The sequence below is a fragment of the Cyprinus carpio genome, chromosome B5, assembly GCF_018340385.1.
Source record: "Cyprinus carpio isolate SPL01 chromosome B5, ASM1834038v1, whole genome shotgun sequence".
NCBI classification, from domain to species: Eukaryota; Metazoa; Chordata; class Actinopteri; order Cypriniformes; family Cyprinidae; genus Cyprinus; species Cyprinus carpio.
In genome coordinates, this window is record NC_056601.1 from 7,056,763 (window position 1) to 7,083,345 (window position 26,583).

Below are 26,583 nucleotides of genomic sequence, written 5' to 3' on the forward strand. Positions count from 1 at the left end.
TATTTAACCAAACAACATGCACGAACAGGAAAGCTGATTCTTGCACAACTGACAGGCTTGTGTCCTATGGCATTTCTGAAAACACCAGGCAACTGCCAAAGTGAATCATGACCGTTTCCAGTTGGCAGAGCAAACACAAGACGCCCATTCAACACCAGTAAAAACGGAGATGCAGTTGAACTTAGAAATCAGGTCAGCAACTCGAGTGTCTTGCTCTGGCACACTTAACATTTCACGCCAGAGTGTTTGTTTGTGTTTGTCTGCACAACAGCTTAGAGCCTCCGTACATTACCGCAGCGGGTGAGAGGCCTCGGGAAAGAGTGTTATGCGTGAACGGGAACAGACAGTCTATAGTCGTAACAAGATTAGAATCTGAAAATGCTTGGTGGAGGAAGGTCTTGGCCTCTCCACCAATCACATGGCAGGATGTGAATTAGCACACTCTAGCCAGGGCCCGGGACTAACGGTCAACAGCTAATTAATGAGGTGAAGCAGAGCCTCATTCCCTCACTGTGTGGATGCTTTCAAGTGTCCGCATTCATCATTTGTCATAAAAAAAATACTGGCCCAGGCCCCGGAGTCATTTCAGGTTCTTTTGCAAAATCTGAATCTAATAACGGAAAGAAATGCCTTTATGAAATGTGAACCGCTGTGTTCAATTCAATTAGTTGGTGCAAGGATACAGATTTTCCATGATTCGTTTGAGACGTGCACACACACACACAGACGCTGAGGTGAACGGCAAGGCACGAAAAGACACAAAGGGGAAGAAAGCACAGCATATAGGGGCAGGAGATGACACAGTACTGCTAGCGTACCTTGACCCTCCTTTGCTTCTATGGCGGCTGTATTAGCAAGCGCAGCAGGAAGTAGCCCAAAATGAATGGAGAGAGAGGTTATATCAGTGTGATTATATTGCATCCCAAGCATATTAACCCCACACACCACAGCAATGCAGTCATATTAGTAGTTAAAGAATCAAACAGGAATATAAACAGTGCACAGATTAGTTAGTAAGGAAAAAAGCAATTCATTCTTTAAAACCAGAGTGACTGTTTGGCCATTTAAGAGAAAAAAAAAAAGATTATTCAGTACGGGGGGGGGGGGGGGGGGGGGGGGGGGATTCACTGAAATACACTTTTTAGATGTATCTACATACATTTAGTTGTAATCTCTGTAATCTCTGGCTTGCCTATCAATCAATATTGGTCAACACTACCAGATACAAAATGTGTCAAATATTAATAAATAACACTGACACATACGAGTAAATAATTTATATAATTATTATATATTAACTATATTTGTACATATATTTTAAACTACGAAAACAGTAATTATTATAAAATTACAGTACTAAAACAACTCTTTCAATGTGAAATATTTAAAGATAGTCATGTGTTTTATATATTTACACACACACAATATATATATATTTATTTATATGTAATTTATTATTATTATTTTTTTTAAATTGATCTCTGATTTGGAGATTTCTACAGGCAAGAAATTTAGCCAGACACAACTAATCTACAGTATGCTATATCGGCTGATGTGAGAGGATGGTAGTCAGTAAACCAAGCCATCTCCTAAAATAATATAGTTTTCAGACTACATGGTTATAGCTGAAAATGTCTTATTGTCCTAAGTTCATCCTGTAAGATGAGGCCAACAGCTTCTTAGTTTCTTTAATATTCCTCTCTGTTCTGCAGGTCTGGCTGGCTTGATGTCCGACCCACACAGACAATGAAGCCAGCCTCTTAAAGGTCACTGAATTTTCTATATGTACTTCAAACAGTGACATCCACCCACTGTCTCCCTCTTATTTCCCTCTCTCACTCCATCACTACTCACTTGCACAAAGTTCCCTACGCTACTGGCCTTTAATGACCTTTAGTCCTGGACACCTCACCAACAGACTTGTCTACTCAGAGCAGACAGGTCAATCCAGAGAGTCATGATGTAGCTCTCATGACAATCAGCCTCTGATTGGTTCTCTGATTGAGTCTCTGTAGTGCAGGTGGCTAAATCACATGGCTTAATGTGAGCCTACAGGGAAGGGCTTTACACAGCACATAGACAAATAATCAGTGTAAACACTGCAGTAGTTCATAGGTGGACAAGAGTATGTAACAGGTGTTCATAGTGCAGAAAAAAAGCTTGACTGTGTTGTTTGTATTATTGTGAATTGTGTCTAATGGCCCTAAAAATAATTTCTTTTTCATTATATAATGCACTGATTTTTGGATGATTTTTGACGCTGACGGTTTCATGAGATTTACCCAATTAAAAGACCAGCAATAAGGATCTGAGCGGTGGGGGTGAGGGCAGTAATTTTGTAGCTAGCACTGGAAAGTTGCTAAGAAGTGAATTAAGCAGTCGGACATCGCCCAGAAAAGCTCACGCAATGGAGATGGAGAGCACAGCCTTTATCAGTATCTGCCGCTATGAGCTCTGATGCAGTTCAGCATGAGGAGTAGAGACACATCATCATCATTAGTGTCTCGCATGCCAGGGCTCATTCTAGCTGCTGCATGCTGGTACTTTCTGCTTTTGTAAGAGGGTGATGCAGTGCTGGGTCACATGTGGCGATGATGATCCACTACGACTTCCAGGTTGGATGCAAGAGGCCTGCAAACCCACTTTACTAACCTACCATTACAAAACCACAAACATGCTCACTTACCATTCTGTAAGGTTTGCTTGCCTCCAGACAACACTCCTAGAGGTAGCGTTCCGGTTGGGGTGAGCCCTTTGAGGGTCAGTACACTCTCGCTCTCTTCCCTGAGGCATAACACACACATACAGTATTAGGGTTGCATTCAAAGAACTAAACGGCACATAATCAATTAGGGTGGGGTTGGGGGAAAAAGAGGAAACATATGGTAATTTGAAACTTTGCTGCAGCGCCTGCCTAATCTGAATATTGCTCAGAAAACCAAAGACAAAAGACTTCAAGATGTCCTCTGTTCCTCCATTATCTATGGCATTGTTCATCTGGAATAATGTCTAATATAATTAGACCGCTATTCTGCATGATGACTCATTGACGCCAGCTCATTAATCCTAATGGAGGAAAAGTGTGCGTGTGGCATTAAAACAAAACTACACTGCACAAGGAAATTTTTCCTGCTCTTTATACAAACACTTTTGTCTTTTAGATAACTGTAATTATCTCCCAAGCAGCACAGTGAATATATACACACACATATATATAACTGCATTGAGTGTGTGCTGACTGAAGTGAGGACTGTGGAGATTTTGGCAATTTTACGGATCTTATTTCTGATCACCTCCTTACGGACAGCTGCAGCTCCACCTGCTCCAAACCACAAAAAAAAATCAGCATCAAACACTGTCACCCCATAGGACCTCTGACCCCCAAACCAGCTAAGGAGGGGGAACCAAAAATGTGGAGATGCTGAGAATCGGTTATATTTCGAAAATTATGACAACTGAATTTTTAACTGCATTTGAAACAGTTACTCTTTATCAGTTTAATAAAGCTATAATAATAATAATAATAATAATAATAATAATAATAATAATAATAATAATAATAATAATAATATAAATAAATAATAAAAATAACATTTATTATTATTATTATTATTATTATTATTATTATTAGAATTTTACGATACAAGTAATATATTTCTGTCGCAATGTCTCCCGTTTTGTCAAAATTGCTTGGTTTTAATCAGAACGCTGGAAAATGCTATGTAAAAAAAAGACTTTGCGACAGACATATTACTACAACTAATAATAAGGACAATAATAATAAGTAAACTGATTTGGATTAAAGTATCTGCTAAATGCATACATTTAACAACAACAATAATAATAATAATAACAATAATAATAATAATAATAATTATACAATATCACAATTTTTATTACATTTTAAATTGCTTAATATTTATTAAGCAATTCTATAATTTTTAATATAATAAAAAACTTTACCATTATTATAAAATTGCTTAATATTTATTATTTTAGCTTTTAATCATCAGAAAACAATGAAAACATCAGTGCTTCACTGTGTAGTTCACAATTTAATATATCTCTCATTCTAAATATAGGAGAGATGCTGTCATCTCCACTGTTTTTAAAACCCAAAAGTTGCATTATTAGATTTGTATAATAACTTGCATTGGTCTAAACTGTTTGGAATTACTCAAATGAGACAATAAGGTGCGCCTGAAGAGCTTCAGAGAGCATTTTGTAAGCCTTGCGTGGGCTTAAGAGTATTTGCAGAAGAGTGTCATGCCTTTGCTCTAATTATTTAAGCAGATCTGTTTCCTGTTCAATAATTACACAAGGCGAATCCACAATCCTACATAGTCTATATATTGCATTTAAACATATATTTAAATAGAAAACAGTTAGTTTAAATTGCAATAATATTTCACAATACTACTGTTTTTATATGAGTGCACCACCATGTGAATTCTACTCTCCACAACAGACTGTGTAAGCAGGAAGTATCACAGGACGACATAAGCAGACATCAGACCTCCAGGGAAAGCATATTAGACCGCTAGAATGATAGTTGGACACTTCTGAGGACCTGTTGTCTATGCTGATGATGACAGGACAGACATTCGCTCACACACACACACACAGCAAGAACATTCAATCTGTTCTGCATTAAATTATGTCACTGAACATGAAGCAAGAGGAAATCAGTACATAAGCCAATTGTCACCTTACCAAACTTTAATTAATCTCAATAATACATGAGCGTACAAGAACACCCTTACCTTCACACAAGTCGTCCCCCTCTGACATGAGTTCATCATCAGAGCAGATGTTTAGGACATTCACCAACATCTCAGTCACTGTAAAAAGTGAACATCCATGTTAGAGCTGCACTATAAGCTGCTATTTTACATGAAATCTATGTAGTTCTTTATTCTGTGGTACAATATTCCCAGAATTCCTAGTTTAAATCAAAATATATATGGCTTACAGCCATGATAAGATTGAAAGACTCAGCAAGTCTCAGATGATTTCGTAAAAGGTGCCCTTGAATACATTGGCACAAATAGAATGACGTTAATATGATGTTTCAGGTTTGAGTTTTTCTGTATTCTTCCCACTGAGAGGACACAGTCAGCCACCAAAGACACGTCATAAGCAAGGTCATTCTTCCCTTACCTCCTGTCAAAAACTACCAACCATCTCAGTCTCACAGTCCCTACAAATCACAACCCTCACATGTGGACACTTACCTTTCTCGCCCACAAAGGGCAGCGACCACGTAAACACATCCATGAAGTTGGGTAACCAGTACGGGTGAGGAGAGCAGTTGAACTGTCTAATGTTCATGACATTGTTTTCATATTTCAATACAGCCGCTGAGGAGGAAAAACAAGGGGAGATGTCACGCACATTCATGAAAACCAGCAAAAAAAAGAAAAGCAACCTGATAGGCTGCCACACAGGTTCACAAACAGTCATCCAATACTTTGCCATTCTAGATTTCTAGACGCTTTAGAGTCAGTATATGGCAATAATTACAGCAGATTTGAAGGGTATTTTTTTTCTTTGCACACCTTTGGACTCAGCAGTCCAAATTAGAGGCTCCGACAATAAATATATTAAATCAGAAGTTTATTGTAAATTATTTAAATAAGTAAAGAAAAACTAATTCTTATTAGCTGAGAATGTGGGACTGCCTAAGTTGATTAACTGAATTCAGTTACGTCACTCGTAATGCTTTATCAAAGGGGCTGCAAGCTAAGTTTCTAAAGTAATTATGTTAGGTTTTGTTTCAGGGTCTGAGAACAGTTTGAGGTTATGAAAAGCACGAAATGTGAGACCAGCATACCTTTGTTGTTATAGACATCTAGGTAATTTGGTGCTGAGAAAATGGTAATTAATGAAGGGAAGCCTGTTGTCTGACTTTTTCTGTACATCCTGTACCTGAAACACAAACACACAAAATCTGTAGATTAGCTCAGCGTGCCAAGAAGGCATCTGGCACAGATCAATAAACAAAGCACTCTCTGTCATTGTTAGATAATGTACTCTTGTCAAATTCAGTGAGCAATGATCCAATGATCCACAGTTGCAGATGGTATGTATTTTTTTAACTGGCAGACACAGAAGGACTACACTGACATCACAAGATTAATCTAGCAAAAGCACAACTTTGCTTTTTCAATCTCACTATCATGAAACATCATAACTGATACTTACCCTGCGTCTTGTGCTTCATGTGCTCTGATTACTGACAACAGGTTGTTGTTTGTCAGAAAGTCACAAACTGCTGCATAACTGTCAAACAAGAGAAAAACAAACTTCTGAGAGGCTAAACTTTTTTTTTTTTTGGCTACTTTTCAATAATCTTATGTATAGACATAAACAAGAACAGAATACACAAAATGATGCATAAAACAGTTATTACTACTAGTATAATTATAATAGAATTATAAATATAATTTGGATAATAATAACTTAAAATACTACACTGATTTGTTATGTGTGAATAAAAAGGAAAATGAAGGTAAATGTACTTTAAATATAATATTTCATAATATTATTATAATGTTGAATAAATCTCCTTTTCTCAAAAAAATCTGGGAGATCTATCCAGTGAATACAGCTTTGCTTCAGTACCTGAAGAAATAGGAGCAGCCTCTGACTGAGTTGTGGTTAAAGTGTTCTGCCGTCTTCTCACTGCCGTAGTCCTCTCCCGGGTCGGCCCAGATCAAATCACACATAGGCCCGAATGCTGGGGGCTCCTTAAACCTGTCTAACTGCAAAATACAGCATACAGACAAAGAAAGAAAGAGGCATGAACACATCTTGTTTTATATTAAAAAAACAAAAACAAAAAACTGAAAGGACAGGACATAAACAAATGCTTACTTTCCTAATGTCATCTAAGCAGTTGATTTCTGGTGAGAGGCCACCGTGTACGCAGAGGAACTGCTGGTTTAGAAGAGCTGCAAGAGGCAAGCAGTCGAAGGCCTCCATACATGCATCATAAACCCTCTCTGAATACTTTATTTTACCTGTGAAGAAACAAAGACAGACAAGCATGACTATATTAGAGCCCAGAGCACTGAAGTCAAGAAAACCCCCCCAGACAGACTAATTTCTCCTTCCCTCAGCCTATCACTGAAGATCAGATATGATTCATTGAGCTGCACGGTTGCATTTATTTCATGAAATAAATAGTAATAATGATACACAGCTTGAACTCGAAGCAATAAAGAACTCTAACCTTTCAACAACAAGTTACAAAGTCATTGACATGGCAGTATATCACTCATTCAGTAACATTTTTATCAAAGGTTGACCCTTGACATTTAAACAAATAATTGATTAAAGAAATACAGGTAGGGATCATAGGCTATTTATGATAGGTGGGACATTACATATCTCCACCATTTATTGCCATAGTCGCTTTCGTCCCAACCACTTTATGAAATAACTTACGGTAACGATAAGGATGTGTCTAAATACAACTTATTAAAAGTGTAAATATTTGAATTGAATGTTCAGTTCTCTGGTTTTTGATTCAGTTCAAAAGCACAACGATTTAATTTGATTTCCATATGCAATTCAATTTAAACAAATGTATTAAAAAAGTATATTATGCAAACAAAGGTTATTTAAAAATATAATAAAAATACAGTAAAACATTAAATATTTATTATTAAATATTTTTTATATATTATTATTATTATTATAATATTAAAATATTTACAATTTATTAATTGATATTTACTTTAAATGTAATTTATTCCTGTGGTGGCTCAATAAACATATCTTATTTTTTATTTTATCAATTTTGTAAACAGCTGTGCTGCTTAGTAGTTTTTGTGGAATCTATTAATTTTTTCCTAGAACTGTATGATCATTATAAAGTTCAAAAGAACAGTATTTATTTGAAATAGTCATGTTTTGTAACATCATTTTTTTTTTTTTTGATTTATTTAATTCTTGCTTGATATAAATTTATTTCTTAAAAAAAAAAAAAATTGTACTGCCCCCCACAACAAAGAGTCTGCAGCGGTACTTTAAAAAATATTCCAGTACATTGCTTGCTAAACATGTATATTATTAATTAATTTACAAACAAGCAACTCCATGTGCTGCTGAAATAAACCTGTTCTTCAAATCAGTACACTATTTATTTAGTAAAGCAGTAAAAGTCAATCAAAACCATGCTAAATTATTTGTACATAATAATATTCCAAGATGTCACAACCAGCATGTCTGTATGCCGGCAGACAGCAATAACTATACCTAAAGTGACAAAACCTGCCACCAAGCAGACACAAAAGCAGCAGGGACTATTCAATTAAATTCAAATGAGTCTAATTAGTGCAATGCGAACCCTTAATTCAGCTGCTGATTAAGCTTATAAATACTTTAGTATCTGGACTGAAGTAGTCTAATTAGTCTTGTCTTCTGGTTTCCACTAAATACAGCTGGGTTATTCACCAAACCATATCACACATTCACTCCTCGAGCGAGGTCTCATGGAGAGCACTTGGGCTTCCACTGAACATTCAGCCATGAAACCACCTCCATCTTTGTTATGCAGAGCACAATAGCTATGCTATTGTATGAGCTTAATAGCAAACAGTGCTCATTTCAAGCACAATGGACTAGTACCAATGACCCATCCAAAACCAAAATCAGGGATTTAATCAGACCTCCAAAAGAACCTTCATTTAAATGTAATTTGGATTTTACCAAGAAGCAAAAGCATAATATACTTTATCTTAAATGTAATATGCTATAGTATACAGTGCTATTACATTAGCAAAGATGATACACATGGCCGGGATAACCTTATGAAAAAAGTATTGAACGTGCTTCTAGTAGTGTACTTTTAAAGATAAATTTTAAAAGTACATTTAAAAATTGTACTTGCAGATAACAATATTTATTAAATAAAATGTTTTAACAATAAAATATACCGTTTTAATCTTATTTCATCTTATAACTACAGTGTGCCATTCAATACCACATTTAAAATGTAAAAATGAAAAGTTAACCTATTTTAAAATGTACCTAAATATGGCACACAAGTTTCAAACTTGCATTAACATATATTTTAGTTTACCACAAATGTTCTCAGTACACTCAGCACAGTAAAAAAAAGCAACACAAGTAATTATTGAATTACATAGTAATATGAACTTAGGTTGTCCAGGTTGGTCATGTGATCTCCTAGCTGTGGCTTTAGAAATCCTGTAATAAACTCCTGGCAGATGGGTTCCGAGCTCAGTAGATGCAAACCCGATCCAACCACATCAGATGAGAGAGAATAAATCCCTGTGTAGAAATATTCTTTGGGATAACAAATATGCCTCTGTATTTGTAAGCAACAGGAGGATGAATAAACCCAAGTCAGAAAAGAAGCTAAACAGCTTCTTGCGACTCTATCCTGGCTGGTCATGCTGCACTGAATTAAGGTTTTAAATAAATTATTGTAAAAGAATGCTAATTAGAGGCTTCACAATGAAAAGACATTACTCTCTCATAAATCAGGAGAGGTAGTGCTGCGTATAGTGTACAACGGCTCATCGGGTTTGTCTCTTTGTGAGCCAGATGAGCCCCATCCACTTCAGTATGCAGCATACTAATAACTCACACCTGGACACTTTCTGGCAGTTCTACAAACCTTACTCTAATAGAGCTGTCTGTTAGCCTGTTTTCTCAGAGGGACAAAGTGCTGTTTGCAGAAAACAGAGCACGTAAAGCCTGTAAAACAAAGACAGAACCTGTTTATGAACTCTCTCTCACAGCAGTGGGAATATTCTTTGAGTCTTGAAAAGGTTGCTATAGATCTTAGGGAGAGTAGAGACCCTTTGTAGACAGTGAGGGACAAGTCTTAAAGGGATAGTTCACCCAAAAATGAAAATTACCCCATGATTTACTCACGCTCAAGCCATACTAGGTGAATGGATGGATATTTTTCTTACACAAATGCATCACTTTGCTTCATAAGGCCTTTATTCACCTCCCGGAGCAGTGCGGAGTAATTTTATGATGGATGGATGGATGGATGCACTTTATTGGGTTTTAAAAACTCAACACCCATTTACTGCCATTATAAAGCTTGGAAGAGCCAGGACATTTTTTAATATGACTCTAACTGTATTCGTCTGAAAGAAGAAAGTCACATACACCTAGGATGGCTTGAGAGCGAGTAAATCATGTAAATTTAAATTTTTGGGTGAACTTTGCCTTCAAGGTCCTAAAAGTGACTAATTTTCACAACCCATTGACGTCCACTGGAAATAAGTGGATGGAACAAAAATACGGTTGGCTGAACACAGAAGTTCACCAAAATGAATAGACTGCACTTCTGCCCCCACAGCCTAATTGGCAACAAATTAAATATGACATCTACTAAGCTCTATTAAGCTCTACAGATGTTACAAATGACATGTGACATGCACAAAAAATATGAAAGTATTACTAAAACTAAAAATGAAAACCTGTGGTTTAGTAAAATAAATATGAAGTGAAGTGCGGCACTGTGTTATTTTACACGTGAGCATGTAATGATCTTTTTTTTTTTTTTTTTTTTTTGGTGTCTTAGAACAACTAATTTCACAATTAATACAGTCTCCATCTCCATCTCTGAATGTATTCTGAGTTTGGGTTGATTATAACATCTTCCAAAACTGAGAAGTGCTTATAAACAAAAAAAGAAGTTTCAAGGCTCCCTGCAGTTTTTTGCAAAACAGATTGATGGTTTAACGTTTGAAAATAAAGAAATTAAGCCATAAATATTAGTAGTGAAATTTCACAGTTACATACTTACTAGGGGTGTATCGTTCATAAAATCCATGGTTTTCGATACACAATGTTGGAGATATTTCTGTTTTAAACCATAAAGGTGAGCCAATGGATATTACACAAGAAACGTGCAAACTTTGCACAAAAGTTATACCGGTGAACGTCTTAATCTCAGTCAACTCACTATGCAGAGAGTGAAAGTAAAAACGGAATGACAGAGTAACAATGGAGCTTTCGGCATCTGAAGCCGCATATTCTCTCAGAGATGACGAGAGATGAATTTACTTCAACATATGCAGATAATGGTATATAGCTGTTTTAATAACTGTTTTAATTTATTCCCTTAATATTTCTCTTGTGGCCCGTACATAACGAAAAAAGAGTGAAGAAACATATTTTGTGTTAATTGGAATTGGAAATGCAAAATCCTCCTGAAGGCACAATATGTAAGTTTTAGTCACTAGAGGGCGCATATTCAAAACAAATAATAAACCAAGGCATAGTTTGATGATGTTGTGATTGAGTGTAAAATCATGGGAGTTGTCATCTTCAACTCCACAGCCGATGCAATCCGACGGGACTCGGGCAGAAATCATGTTCATTGATGAGCTAATGTATTAAAGACCTATTAAGGTCACTGTAGTATGAAGCAGGGTGGGGCTAGAAGTCGTGGAAGCGAAACGAGGCTGCTGGAGTGATTGCTAATAAAGGATAAGCATGATACACGGCTTGATAGCAGCAGAGCTTTTATTATGCCACAGTCGACCGCTTCTGTTTCTTCCAGTCATGCATATGTGAGGTAAAACACTGCTGTTTTATACATTTGAGGGTATTGAAAGTTCTGTTATAATGCTACTCTGTGCATTTGTCACTTGTCTAATAAAATTCATGACATATTAAAGTGTCTTTGGGGTTTCCATGTTTTTAACAAAATAAAACCGGAAAAATCGAGGGGTTATGACATCACTGGCAGGCAACGCAATGACACTATGGACACAGTCCATTACACTAGTTTAAATTGCTTATTTCTCTGGATTTAAACATTCTTCAAAACATTTGGGATAATGTGAATACACAAGTCAGCAAAATATATAACACTGTTCTAGTGGCTTTGGGATATTTTTATAAAAAAAAAATATCTTACATATTGTGCCTTTAAAAAAGTTTAAGATTTTGTTTTACTCACCCTCGAAGCATGCTTAGTGTATATGACTTTCTCCTTTCAAACAAATCCAATCAGAGTTATATTAAAAATTGTCCTGGCACTTCTAAGCTCTATCATTGCAGTGGATGGGTGTTTCTGTTCAACAGTCCAAAACACGTTAAATAAAGCATGAATAAAGGCCTCCTGTAGCAAATCCATGCGTTTTAAATGAAAAATATCCATATTTCAAACGTAATAAACACTTTTCTCTCACTTCTGCTGACGGTCGTATGCGGAAGCGTTCCGGCAGATGTATGTGTGCCTCAGAGATATGCTAGTCTAGAGTTTAAGGAAGCAAAGTCTCGTCTTGGCTTATATCGAAATCCTCCAACATGTTGTTTCTTTACAAATCCTGGTTTTGTGCTTCTAATTCATGACCGGCATTTTGTTTTGTTCTCTCTCTGCGTTCATCGCTAATCATGCAATGCTGATGTCCTATGCATCCGCCGGAAAGGCTTCCGCGTATGACAGATAGTAGAAGTGATAGAAAAGTGTTTATAATGTTTAAAAAAAAATTATATTTTTCTGACAAAAATGCATGGATTCACTACAGGAGGCCTTCATTTACCCCCCGGAGCCGTGTGAGGCAAGTTTTATTACGGATGCACGCTCTTCATTTAATGTGTTTTGGACTGTTGAAGAGAAACATCCGCCCACTGCAATGATAGCGCTTAGAAGTGCCAGGACAATTTTTAATATAAAGCTGATTGGATTTGTCTGAAAGAAGAAAGTCATACGCACCTAGGATGGCTTGAGGGTAAGTAAAACACAGGATAATTTTTTGGGGGAACTAACCCTTTAATATTGCCAATAATTGATGGTTTTTGACAATATCTCTGGCTATCATTGATACAAGATCAAGGGGAGGTTATTGCGGGGCCTTTCGCAATGCGTGCCCGTCTGCTATGCCATTGGGCAGACATCACATTGTCTGTTTCGTCACTTGGGCTGCCTTGTTGAGCACAGTGGCACTGAGAACATAATATTTCACACACTTTAGAGGTTTTATTTTCCAAATGTAACAGGATTAGTCCAATGAATCTTTCGGTTTGTAATGTGTACCGAACCGAAAGCCTGGTACCAAACAGTTCAATAGGAATATGTGTATCCTTACAACTCTAATACTTACAGGGAAGATTGCTAAATTTGATCCAAAACTGTCAGCAATGGCACCAACAGGCAATGACCATAATGTGTGATTCTGGCATGCTGGGAGATTGAAACAGTAAATATGTTCCAGCCAAACTTGATGTAATAATATATTTCACAGCGTGAGCAGCTGCCTTATGTAGTTTTAACCCACAATAAGAAAAACAAGTTATTCCATTCATTTAAACAAGTATTACTATTTCACCAAAGTGGTTCTTTCAGGCAAGTGAGACCACACAGACCCTCCAAATCCAGCAAAACTGCAATGATGTGACATTAGCCAAAAGCAAAGCAGTAAAAGAAAGTTATAGTCAGAAGTAAAAATAGTTATATCAAGTAAATACACTTTAAGAAACACTACAAAATAGAGTCCGCTCTAATAAGGCATATCAATTTTGAACCCTTAACTGCAGGAGAAATGTTATACTGTTTGCACAGAAAATGAAAGTGCTAGCTGGTGACAGCTGGCTGAAAACGCAGCTTTTTAGACATCAAAGAGAGAACATCAGTGAAAGCTGAGGAAAAGGCTGGCGGACGGTTTGAGCCAACACATCACTTAGCTCTCAGCACTCCTAGATGCTTCATTCCCACAGCACTCACATTCCTGTTTGAAGGTGAAGTATTCTGTGAGGTGCCGACACTCATGGTTGCCTCTGAGGAGGAAGAGGGTGTTGGGGTGGTTGATCTTCAATGTCCACAGGAACAGCACACACTAAAAAGAGAGAGAGAAAGAGACTTACAATCCTGAAGATAGTTGACTTAATATCAGGGGGCACAGCAATGAGAGGAAAAAGAAGACCTGTCTCAGGCTTTTACATAAATAAAAGGGAAAACATCCCATTTTAATCTTTTAATTGATGTCTTGAATAAAAAGTGAGGTCTCTTTATTCAAATAACTGTGCAAAGGAATTTTTTTTTAATAATTTAGACCTTCTTAGTTTCAAAGGCTACATGGAAAGCTTAAAAGTAACAAGATTTAAAGGAATGGTTCACCCAAAAATTAAAATGTACCTACTCTCAGGCCATCCAAGATAGATGCGTTTGTTTCTTCATCGAAACAGATTTGGAAAGATTTGATGGAGCTGTTTCTTACAAATATGTAGCTTTTCACTTCACAAAATGTTAACTGGTGGACTCTACGCATGTGGATTATTGTGATGTGTTTATCAGCTGTTTGAACTCTGACGGCACCCATTCACTAGGGATGTAATGATTAACTGCGAGCAGGTTGAAAATCGATTAAAATATATGACGATTCAAATCGGTTGAGATGCTAAACAAATCATGATTCAATTAGGGGTAGGAGTTTTTATGAATGCATGTCTGAGGGGAACTTACTGTCTTTAGAAAAGTTTAGATGGTATTTTTTCTTTTCATCTTGCCTCTGTACATTGCATATTAAAGTTCATAAGTGCAGCGCTACTCTGTATACAGCTGAAACCAAGGAAATGCTTTAAGCGCCACCTGCTGCCAGAGAGTGAATCTACATCTCATCCAGCTCGTCTGCCGTTTCGGTTTCATGCAGATATTTTTTATGTATAGTTTCACAAAACTGAAGACAAATCATTCTGTTTTTGCTTCAAATTTCAAAATTATGCTCATGTTGCATGTGTTGAGCATCTTTGTTTGGATCATTATTAAAATGAAGTGGTTGGCTCGTTTAAATGGAAAGTGCTCAGACAAAGCCTCATTTTGTTTATATGAAGATATTTCTTTTATTTGTGTTATTTATATGATTTGGAGCTTGTTTTAAATGTTCAGTTTAGTTTTGTTATTTACATTTACATTATATTTTGCAGACACTTATCCAAATCGACTTACAAATGAGTACAATAGAAGCAAATCAAAACCAACAAAAGAGCAATAATATGCAAGCGCTATATTAGTATATTATTATAGTGTTATATTTCAATTTCACACAGAAACGTTCAGCATTTTGTCCAAGCAATAATAAAAGGACACATTTAATTTATAATTCATCTTAAATCTCATTTTGTTAAATAAAAAAATTGTGAATCGAATCGTAAGTTGAGTGAATCGTTACATCCCTACCATTCATTGTAGAGGATCCATTGGTGATGTAATGCTAAATTTCTCCAAATCTGGTAGTATGATGAAAAACTCATCTACATCTTGGATGGCCGGAGGGTGAGTAAATAGTCACCAAATTTTCCATTTTTGGGTGAACTAATCCTTTAAAATAGTCTTAATAACAATTATAATCCAATTAACTGTAAACAATAATTTCACAATATTAACTTTACAAAGAAAACAAAATAAAATAGATGAATAAATAAAAAACATGAATTATATACAGTCTTCCAATTTCATATTTGATAAAAAAAAAATCCAATAATTTCCCCAAGATAAACCATTTTAAATGTGTATAAAAAAAAATAAAAAATAAAACGTGTAATTTCTGAAATAAAGAAAAATATTTCTAGTATCATTTAAAGCAGGACACTCAAATTAAACATTTTACAGTAAGGGAAGATTTAATTGTTCTAATGCATTTTAATGCAATTTGACTAGGTTTTCAATGCCCAATGGCAAGATTACGGCACAATCAGTGTCCTTTCACTGTTTGGTGCTCAACAAGTGGCTAACTGGGTGCATGAGGGACTGCAAAAGTGGGAGTGAGTGGTCACATGGTAATTATTTCCAATGACATTATTCTAAACAACAGGTTTGTTTGGTTCATTTACACATCTAAATTTCACACTGAAGTACAGAGCATGTTTGGCATCAAACAACAAAAGGCATCTCACTCACACTGATCGTTTGCGTAAGATGCCTGATCTTCTGTACAGTACAAAGTACATGCACACTCTTTTCAGTCTCATTAAAAGCCATTTATCTTAACCCCCCCCCATCTAATTTGCATGCAAAATCCCAGACACCACTCAATGTGGGGAGAACAGGACACCAAGGTAACCAAGGACAACAGGTGTGCATTTAAATGACATGTGAAATAATAGACACGGAGGAGGGTGCTAGCGGGGGGTGGGATGCAGCAGCAGCGAGAGCTGTGACCGGAGCCTACGCAAGAGGAATAATAAGCTGAAAATTGCAGGTAATAGTGGCAATGAGAAGAGGACCTGAATGTAGGCTGTTACTGCTGAAAGGCAGATGACACAAAGAAAGACACAGAGAGGAACCTGTTTTTTTTTCTTAAAGTTTACATGGCGCTTCAGGTTACCGCCTGGTTTTAATAACATAACAACTAGTCATCCATTAACCAGTCAGTGAGGTTTATCATTAATATTATCTTTTGTTTTAGCTTTGTTTTGTGCCATGGTGTTTTAAAGGGGAGGAATTCATTCTTGCATCTCGACAGTGCTGCTAGACTTTCAGCACAGTAAAATACATATGAGAAACTGTTACAACCAACACACTATTTAAGAAATATTTGGTTGAGTGAAGTGAACTAAAACATTTTTTCAGATTTCAGACTGCCTGAATAGAAATGTTTTTCTATTTTAAACCTGCAGTCCATAACTTTTGGCACTCTAGTGGTTGATAAACAGAACTGTGTGTGTCTTGCAGAAGAACACTGTAGCTGGAGCTACTTCTTTCTGTTTATGTCTATGACGAATTATGCAGGTACTGGACTACTCTGCAGCGGTTCCACCGGCACCAGTCTGAAATAGTCTGAATATTAAAACTTGTTATAGGTGTACCATAGTGACTCAGGACAAGCCAAAAACACGGTTTGGAAAGTGGATTCATGATGTACTTGCTTATTATATTAATTTTGTAATTTTGAACACACACACACACAAAAAGTTACAGACTGCAGTTTTAATATATTTTAAAATGGCAATATTTCTGGTGTATTTTTATCTAATAAATTCAGCCTCAATGAGCATAAGAGACTACTTTCAAAAACATTAAAAAAAAATTACAGACCCCACATTTTGAACAGTAGTGTAAATACACATACATACATAATAAGACTGGACGATTAATTGAAAAATAATAAAATCCGAAATACAGAATCTCTAACTGAAATAATTTTCCCATATCGGTTATTTTGGTGTTTTAATCTGGTTAATACTTTCCCCAGGGTTTCCAGGTCAGCGAAACAAAATCAAGCATGACTGCTATTCAAAACTAGATCAAAACTAGCCCAATCACGTTTTTTTTTCCTGGAGTTTTCCCCGCCGTCAAGTATCCATCAAAACTGCATTAAGGGCGATCGCTTTATTTAAAAAAATTTTACTAAAAAACAACACGCAGCAGCAGGCTGAACTGGCAACCCTGACCTTCTCCTTAGATTTTGATTCTAGGTCATATCATTCAGCCCTAATACATAAATAAGAAATGTTATATTAATTTATTCTATACTGACTCATCTGAATAAAGTTCAGCTCTGTTCATGTCACTGGAAATTACCAACTCTCACTGAAAAAGAACAACTGTATGCAAGTCACTGTGTGAAAGACCTTCAAGAATGTCCAACTAATGAACTCCTGACAGGATTAAAGTGTGAGTGGTCAGTGACATCAGTCATTCAGCGGAGACCCGCGACAAGCAGAGCGGTCCATGCTTTAATGCTCTATGACTCATGTCTGACAGGTTATCAAATAGCTCCACTCAGACACTCCTCCAGACTGAGAAAGTGAGGTCATTTAACCGTACAGCTTAACAAGGTCTCTGATACTTCTGTTCTTCATTATAACGCATCCACAGATCCTGCACTTTAATGCTGTCTCATTTAACCCTTTCGCACATGAGTTTAAAATATTCTTGCTGAGCCCCCGGCGTGAGTTTTTTTTGGGTGACCGTCATTTTAGAATGTACCGCCTTATTGTTTCCATGGCGATGCATCATGCTTGTCATGTGACACATTGCAGCCACACCAGATCTGTACGACACATGGATCACTTTTATTTAGTTTTTCCTGTTTTACTCAAAATATAGTAAATATATTTGGTAGTTTAAACACTTTTATATCTACCGTGTTAGTTGATCTATACCGGGTGATGGGCGCCACAATGTTAGTTTGCGCTGAATCCGAGCTGTGGGATTTACAACATGCAAATTCATCCTCTCTTCCCGAAACACGTTAAAGTAGGTCTCCGGTAAACTTGGAGAAGAGCAGAGTAAACTTTATAGTTACCTACACAATCTGTATATGATATCAATAAAAACATGTAGTCAGATTATATTTGTAAGGATCATTATTGCCGTTTCCATAGACATCAGTTCTTAAGTAATTGGAGTTTCATTTTCAGCGGGTCACGTCCTGCAGGTGCAGCGCATGCCCGAATATTTTACCGCTGTGATAGCGGACCCACATGCTTTAAAGAGCAAAATTCCTCATCCTCTCTCAATCACAAATACGAACGTAGACTCCCCGCTTTCTCAAGGTGAGCTCTCGTTCGAGAAAATAAAACCTCTCGCCTCCCATTACACGGCTTGGGCAGCCATTCTGAGAAGGGTCTGGCTGCAGACATGCGCAATTGGATACATGCACTCTCAGACATGCATGCACACTGTTTTAAGTGCACACACAGGCCAATCAACTTGATACACAGGATTAAACGGTCACACAGAAATTATTGTAAGTATATTTATTTCATTCGTTCAAGATTAAGTTAAAGTAAAAGTGTTGTTTTATGTAAATGTTTTTGAAAACTATATGAAAATTTATCTGATGTATCCTGCACGCACACGCCTTTCGACGTTATGCACGTGTTTTAAAATGGAGTAACGTAACCTTAGAGGATTTAACGATTTAGGAATAGCTTAGGAATTATTGTAAGCATATTTTGACAAATCGAAGTTAAATTAATCATCTTCATTTATTAATGTCTACAGATTTTAATATGGTGGTTTTCAAAACAGCTTTACAAAATTTGTCATGCTCTCCTCCAAACTGACATTAAGAACTGTGACGTATTAAAATTATTTATGAATGCCTTTCAGAATCAGTTCGGAGGAGTTATTAGTGTTTGTGTTTAATTTCTTTTAGTTTTTTTATTATTTTATACAAAATACACTATGATCTACTTCAATCTGACATTAAGAACTGTTTAAACTAATGTAACAATGTTTTTTATTATTTTGAGCTGCTTTCATTTTTATGCCTTCTGAATGAAGAAGGAATGTCTCCGCTTTCTAAGATACAGCTTAATAATTTTTTTCTAATGTTTAAACAAAAAATCTGATCAAAAATTAGCCTTCCCTTTACAAGCGATATTTGACTCATTAAAGTGGTTTACAGGGAGATTTTATTTTTACCTTTTGTAATGCCATTTTTTTTTTACTTTATTAAAAGTATGTCATCTTTTGTCAAATTTGAAAAATATATATTTATAAGCTATATATTTTAAATTTCTAATTAAAACAATAGAATAAGAACAAGTAGAATAAGAATAATAAGTTACCAATCAAATGAAAACAGTATTGACAAAATTTGTACAGAGGTGGAACAGAAGAACACCAAAGTAACATGTAGGTGTATTTTCAGTCATTTAATGAGCAATTAAACTTATGAATTCATGTTGAGATTGTTGTTTTGAATATACAGAGATACATGGAATACGACTCGGAGGAATTAACAAAATGAAAAGTATATTATAAATGTATATGTTACTTTGTAGCAGCTCAGGAAAAGTGCCAGGTCCCTTAAAAAGGTAGTACTAAAGGTAACGACTCAAATGCATAATTTATATTTGTTTTTTAGGTAGATGAAACCAATCTTTTCACCCTTGAGTTTGCACCGAAGCAGCAGGAGGTTCAATCTCCACAAAGGTAGGTATTGTTAGAGGGGTTGCAGCCATTATTGTTCAGCATATTTTTATATTATATTTTTATATTTATATTTTTATTTATGCATCTGCAAATTGTTTGTCGAACACAAAATTGAAAAACATAGTGGTCTATTATTTTGTTTTATGTAATGATTTTATATTTTAATAGTAATAATAGTATAGTCAGTAATATTTCATTTATTGTATGTATGTATTAAAATATTTCAACAACAGCAATTGTGAAGAACTCACACACAATGCCATGTTTTTATGTTTTATTATTTACTAAAGTCAGCAATAACCAGCTGCTGTGTGTTGAGTTATTTTATGGTGTGTCAGATTTGGGAAGCATATTAACATTGAATGTGACTAGCAGACTTTGACTTGTTAATTGATGATTTAATAATTCATTATGAAATGGTATATACATAATTTTTTTCATTCTGCTAACTATTATGTTAGTGATTGTTTTTATATTTTTTTATAATTTTTTATTAATTTTTACACACACACACACACACACACACACACACACACACACACACATATATATATATATATATATATATATATATATATATATATATTTTTTTTTTTTTTTTTTTTTTTTTTTTGTGGCGGGAGGAGCAAACGACAGACACAGTGGGGGTGGCGTCAGGCCTTGGAGAGGCTTTCATTAACAGAAAATAAAACCAAAAATGGGGAAATAAGTGTCCAAAAGGGGAGGTGTGTCCAAAATAAACAGGGAATCTGGTGTCCTTGTCGTGCTACGGGGTTTGTGTAGGAGGGGCAGTGTTCAGGAGGGAAGGGTCCGGGTAAGGGGCGGAGTCCGGTGGCTGCACACGCTCCCCTCTTCGGTCCGGGCGCGAAGGGAGGTGGCTTCTTCCAGCGGCCTCATCCTTCTCGCTGGCCGCGGCGCTTGAAGGGGATAGACGGCCCGGCATCCTGGCCCGACGGCCGTGTAACAGGTGTGGTTCTCATCCGGACCGCGGGTCCGGCAGCTCACGTCTCTGGCGGCACGGGAGTCCCTCAACGCACCCTTCCTGGACCCTCGAGGACACCAGCGTGCATGCACGGGGAAGAGACCAGTCTCCCGAGAAGAGGCGCGTTGGGCTTTTTAAACAGCAGCGGTGATGAGGCTCCATTTACATCAGGTGTGCCCCATCACACGCCGCCAGCCCTGGCTCGTCCAGCGTCCCTCCTCTCTTACACACCCACTCCTGTCGGGAGCCTGGTGAAGGGCAGCGATTTGGGACTGGGTGCCGATGATAATTAGTGGGGGAGGCAGCTGACTCGTCACAAATATAAATATATATATATATATATATATATATAAAATTTGTCATTCTTACAATGAAGAAATATATAGCTGTTTTTTTTCCGGTTTCAATTTAATTACTATATAATTGTCTTAAGTCAATTATTTTCAGGCCTGAAGAATGTGTACAAGGAAAAAAACTAAGATTTTAATAATGTATTACCGTTAATTAGTAACATATTTTGCCAATATGCGGACCGTTTACATAGGTACATATGCAAAGTAATTGAACAATATTAGTGTGGATGTTCAACAATGTCTCTGAGCTATAATTTTATATAAATCCGAGTCGTGACCTGAACCACCAGTCTTTATGGCACTCTTAAAAAGCAGTAATCTCCACCCTTTGAAAATAGGATTTCACCTCGTGAAATAGTTTTTCGTTTTCATATTTATTTTCAGGCGGAGTTATCAATTTCTTTTATCTCGTGCTTTTAGTTTGCATTTTGATGTATTTCCGCCTTCGAAACACTGTGAAGAGCGCATGTGTGAGCCTGAGTGTGCATGTCCTCAAAGTGCATGCGTGCAGCTGAAAATGCATGTGTCAAGTGCGCATGCGTGGCTGAGAGTGCATCGTGTCTGCATCCAGACTCTATTGGCCATTCCGGGAATCTTGAGATGGGTTTTAAAAACAATTCGACGAGGCTACTCACTGCAGTTCGCTCGCAGACCACCCCGCTTCAGAGGCGTTGTTTAAACTTCTGTCCTTATCGCTTAAAATGGCCCTTCTCCTTGCTTTGGCGTTGGTTAAGCGTGTGGTTGACTTACAAGCGCTGTCGGTCAGCGCCTCGTGTCTTGAGTTTGGGCTCAGTGACTGCAAGGTCATTCTGAAACCGAGACACAGCTATGTTCCTAACTGCTCTCTACTCCCTTTAGAGTGCAAGTAATATCCCTATTGGCGCTCCCCACTGCAGACGGCGAGCAGGGCCCGAACGCTCTCTGCCCTGAGTCTATGTGGAACGTTCTAAACTGTTTAGGCAGTCTGAACAACTGTTTGTTTGCTTTGGAGGCCGCCAGAAGGGTCTGCTGGTTATCAAGCAGACACTGTCTTGCTGGATTGTTGATGAAATAGCTCTGGCTTATGCATCAGAAGGACTGGAATGCCCTATTGGTGTGAAAGCCCACTCCACAAGAGGAATGGCCTCCTCATGGGTGTGGTCCAGCGGCATATATATCAGTGAGATCTGTGCGGCTGGTCGTCGCCTTGCACTTTTGCCAGATTCTATAAATTAGACATCCCCACCCTGCAGGCGCGGATTCTATCTGTTTAAACCTCCCATGTGGGTAGTGATTTCTCAAGCCCTCAGCTAAGCTTGGGGCGAGATAATGGCTAAGTCCCTTAGGGCCCTTATTAGTGCTTTTGTCAGGCTGAAGTGCCATTGGTTTGTGCAGCTACACAAACGTGAACAAATCAGGCTTCAGTAGAAAGGACAAAGGAGGTTTTCCAAACATAACGCTCGTTCCCTTATCTCAGGAAACCGAGGTTACATTAAGTAACCGTAGCGATTTACATTTTTCTGCTAAATATTTTTGGAAAATATTCCTTAAAAAATAATGTCTTGATAATAATTTTATGAGTAGTAGTAGTACTATCATTACATTAAGTAATATATTTCGGTCACAATTTTTTCAAGTTAACCTAGATTTTTATTTTGAGGGGTTGCTGTGAAGACGGTCAAGTTTCTGTTTGTAGCCCATATATGATATGACAATAGTTTTTCTCAAATGAAACTGTAAAATGCTCATGAAGTGACTCTCAAAGCAGTTCTAGGGATTATTCATGTGTTCATATACTCATATTGAAGCTGAAAGCACTGCAAGTGTCACGCATGCTTCAGCTTGTGTGTAGTAAACGAAACACAGAGACACACAGTACATGCAGGATTCATATTTAAATGGTATTTTTGCAGCTTAACATTTACAGACACCAGTCCATATCATGTTTTGATTTAAGTGTAATTACCTAATTTTGATTTATCCATCCAAAATTTACTGGCTAAATTTATAAATTAGCCAAAAATGTATAAAAATCTGTGTTACAGTTGTTACAGTTTCCAGTGAACCAGATTTCTGCAGGTGCAGATTCTGTGTTAGCATCTTGTTCTAGTTTACTTCAGTTGAAAAACTTCCACTCACCTCAATACTGAAGTATCCTCTGTCTACATAATCGCCCAGGAAGAGATAGCGCGTGTTGTCGGGTGAACCACCAACTTCAAAGAGCTTCATGAGGTCGAAGAACTGTCCGTGAACATCACCACATACTGGGGGTGAAAGGGAAACAAAATAAAAGCTTAACACTGCACATCACATTCGGTAAATGGTGCTTAACACCCGCCTCATGTTGAAATCAATGGCAACTGTAAGCAAAGCGGTAAAAGGTTTTCTGTATTACATCACATTATAAAACAAATGCAATAGGGAAGTGCTGGACTGTACAGAGACCAACCACTTCACTTAAATCCATCCTACCTGCATCATCCAGCCAGCAACGGCCACATGTACAAGACTGCTCTGTCACTTAGCAACAATGACTCTATATCTGAAAATACAGAGGCTGGATCCATTTATAAAACAAAATGTATCAAGAGCCAGAGGGGTTTGTGACATCTATTAATTTATGCTCAAAGGCAGCGATATCTATAGAGGACAGATGAGCTCTAATTCATCTGCATCATAAAATACCACGGCATGACGCACACAAAGAATTAAACCTTGAAGCACAACATCTTCATCAAGTAATTGAGTAAGCTTAACAAGCTCTGTCTGTCACTGATAAGGACCAGCTAAATTTAAGATTACTCCGATGCTATACAGACTCTCCTGTATAATCTGTAAATGGCCATTATTTGATTTTGTCACTTTATTCTATCTATCTGTCAAATAAAAGAAGCAAAACCCATAACTTATTGACAATTATGTGTTTTCTCACAAACCAGAGTGACTAGGGATGGATCAAAATAGTTGACTAGTCGTCCAACATCTAACTAGCCAATTATTGATGTCAACCAGTTTATAAACTAGGTTTGTTTTTTTTTGTTTTTTTTGGTGGCATTTAGTGTGCTTGTATAATCAACCTCTAAACTTTTTTTTTTTTTTTTCATTTGTCATGAATTTAAAAAAAAATACTAAATTTATGGGATATATTGAAAATTATGTGTTATGGCTAATAAATAGACTGATAAATTACAATTTATATAAATATAAAACTAAAATGATATCAATCATTTTAAATGCTACAAGTGATTTTAGACCTTGTAAATTTTCTAAATTATTCACAGCATGAAAAAAAGATATTAATTTTGAGATTAGCTAAAGATTCAATTTAACAGTGTTTATAAATTATTCATTTTTAAAAATTAACTTGACGACAACAAAGGTAACATATTTAGAAATATGGGAAATGTGCAAGAGCAATATCCACTATTGGCTGTCTGATACAAAACCAATCGATCAATTGAAAATAAAAATAAATATCACGTATCCCTAATTTATGTAATAAAGTTAAATGTAGACAGGAAAGTAGCATCGTTCAATCACGGTCAATTGCACTCAAAACCAGACAAAAAGTCTTCCTTTAGAGCAAACAGTCGTGTCATTCAGGCAGCCCTTCATTTAGTTAATTAGTTTCTGCACATCCCTCCTAGTGTTCACTGAAGCATCACTGACCACATTCCTCGGCAGAATCTGTGACTGTCTCCTGTGTTGCATACCACTGATCTGTAGACAGTATCTGTCATAACCAAAGGCACTGACACGGATCTTCATACGAGTCCGTTTTATGCAGCTGATTCTCCACAGTGACCGTTTGTAACACAAATCTCAGCAAAAAACTCAACAGCAATGCCAATTTTGTGTGCCTGATGAAAACTGTTTTCACAGATGGAATATGGGCCTACTTGAATCGTTACTTATCAACCAAACCAATCGTTTTACAATTTATAATTTTATTGTTGGCTAAAGGTACACACGCTGATGCCAATGAAGTGTAATAATGAATATTTGAAACGTTGCATGAAGTTTCCATAAGGAAAAACACCTTTTTTGGGGGAGAACATTTTTTCTTAGGAACTAGGTTAAAAAAAACGCAAGTCAGAACAAAGTTCATTGTAATCTAGACTGATGGTCATCTCCCTCAAGCCCTACTAAAGATATGTTCTTGCTTTCTTACCAGTGACTGGTGCCTCCACCTCTAGCATGCACTTTTCCTGCCTTAGGATGTTGGCACCATCGTTTATGATGCGCAGAGCAGTGTCCTCCTCCACACGTCCCTCTTTGATCAAATGGTTCTTCAGTATCTCAGCACTGGGTTTACCATCCACAAATAGGTCCTTCACTGTCAGCCGCTGGTGAGGGGGCAGTGGCACTGCTGTAGGTGCAACAAGAGCAAAATATCAGCTGACAATTCGCACAACTTTAACAACATCAACAAGGTAGCTGCAAGTATGAAAACAAGCTTCAGTCATAGTGTAAAAGAGGAGATACTAACTGGTTCATGCCCACTAAGAGCGATAAAAGACCATTTGAAAAGAGTTAAAGAATAAAACGTCATAAATGGACAAACAGACATAAACTATATTTCAAAAGTTTGGGGTCAGAATAATTTTTTTTGTGTTTCTGAAAGTCTCTTATGCTCACAGAGTTTACATTAATTGCATAAAAACACAGTAAAACAGTAATTTAACCATTATGATTTAAAATAACATTTCTATTTTAATATATTGCGAAATGTAATTTATTTCTGTGATGTCAAGTTAAATGTTCAGCATCCGATCTTCAGTGTTACATGATCCTTCAGAAATCCTTGTGATACCAGGGCTGGGCGATAAATCGATTTTATCGATTAACTCGAATGTGTAGTTTACATCGATTTGTTTGAATGAAAATCGTTTTTCTTTTTAACATCCGCCGGCGCTCCACTCAGGGCTCCCGTAGTTCAGAATGGGCTCAACCCCCTTCCCCACCCCCCCCTCAGTCGCTCAGCCGCACCAAGCAAGCGCCCCGTTAATATTCCGCTCACCCTCGCCATAAACCAATTCCCGCTCAGATCCCGCTCCGACATAAAATGTCTCTAGCAGGCCTAATATTTACTGTTTGTACCGAAATTCTTGGATAATTGTCTAATATTATGCATGCAGATAAATGGCAATTTTTCAAAACGAAATTCTTACATTCTTCTTAATTTTATTAATTGTATTAGGCTAATTAAAATGTATTTAATATATTAATCTAACCTTAGTAAACATAGCCTACCTAAAATTCCAAAACTGAAGAAGTGTATTTGATTTTCATGAAAATAGCTGCCGTTGTGATTCTTGTTATCTAACGGTGTAGACACAGTTAGACACTGTCTGCTCTATTTACAACAAGATGGAAATATAGAC

General features: G+C 36.8%; 1 protein-coding gene across 2 annotated transcripts in view; it reads right to left on the reverse strand.

The window, feature by feature from the left end:
- Window positions 1-26,583, reverse strand: part of LOC109090578 (serine/threonine-protein phosphatase 2B catalytic subunit alpha isoform-like) — a 36,831-nt gene that overhangs the window by 2,369 nt on the left and 7,879 nt on the right. Inside the window, exons 2-13 of one of the 2 annotated variants that reach the window (XM_042723975.1) lie at window positions 25,371-25,568; window positions 23,339-23,463; window positions 13,727-13,838; window positions 6,877-7,022; window positions 6,625-6,764; window positions 6,205-6,282; window positions 5,834-5,928; window positions 5,235-5,360; window positions 4,764-4,841; window positions 3,244-3,319; window positions 2,687-2,793; window positions 819-845 (exon numbers count right to left, since the gene is read on the reverse strand). In XM_042723975.1, coding sequence (XP_042579909.1) covers window positions 819-845; window positions 2,687-2,793; window positions 3,244-3,319; window positions 4,764-4,841; window positions 5,235-5,360; window positions 5,834-5,928; window positions 6,205-6,282; window positions 6,625-6,764; window positions 6,877-7,022; window positions 13,727-13,838; window positions 23,339-23,463; window positions 25,371-25,568 — 1,308 coding nt within the window. The remainder of the gene's footprint in view (window positions 1-818; window positions 846-2,686; window positions 2,794-3,243; window positions 3,320-4,763; window positions 4,842-5,234; window positions 5,361-5,833; window positions 5,929-6,204; window positions 6,283-6,624; window positions 6,765-6,876; window positions 7,023-13,726; window positions 13,839-23,338; window positions 23,464-25,370; window positions 25,569-26,583) is intronic. The other variant, XM_042723976.1, reaches the window with a different exon arrangement.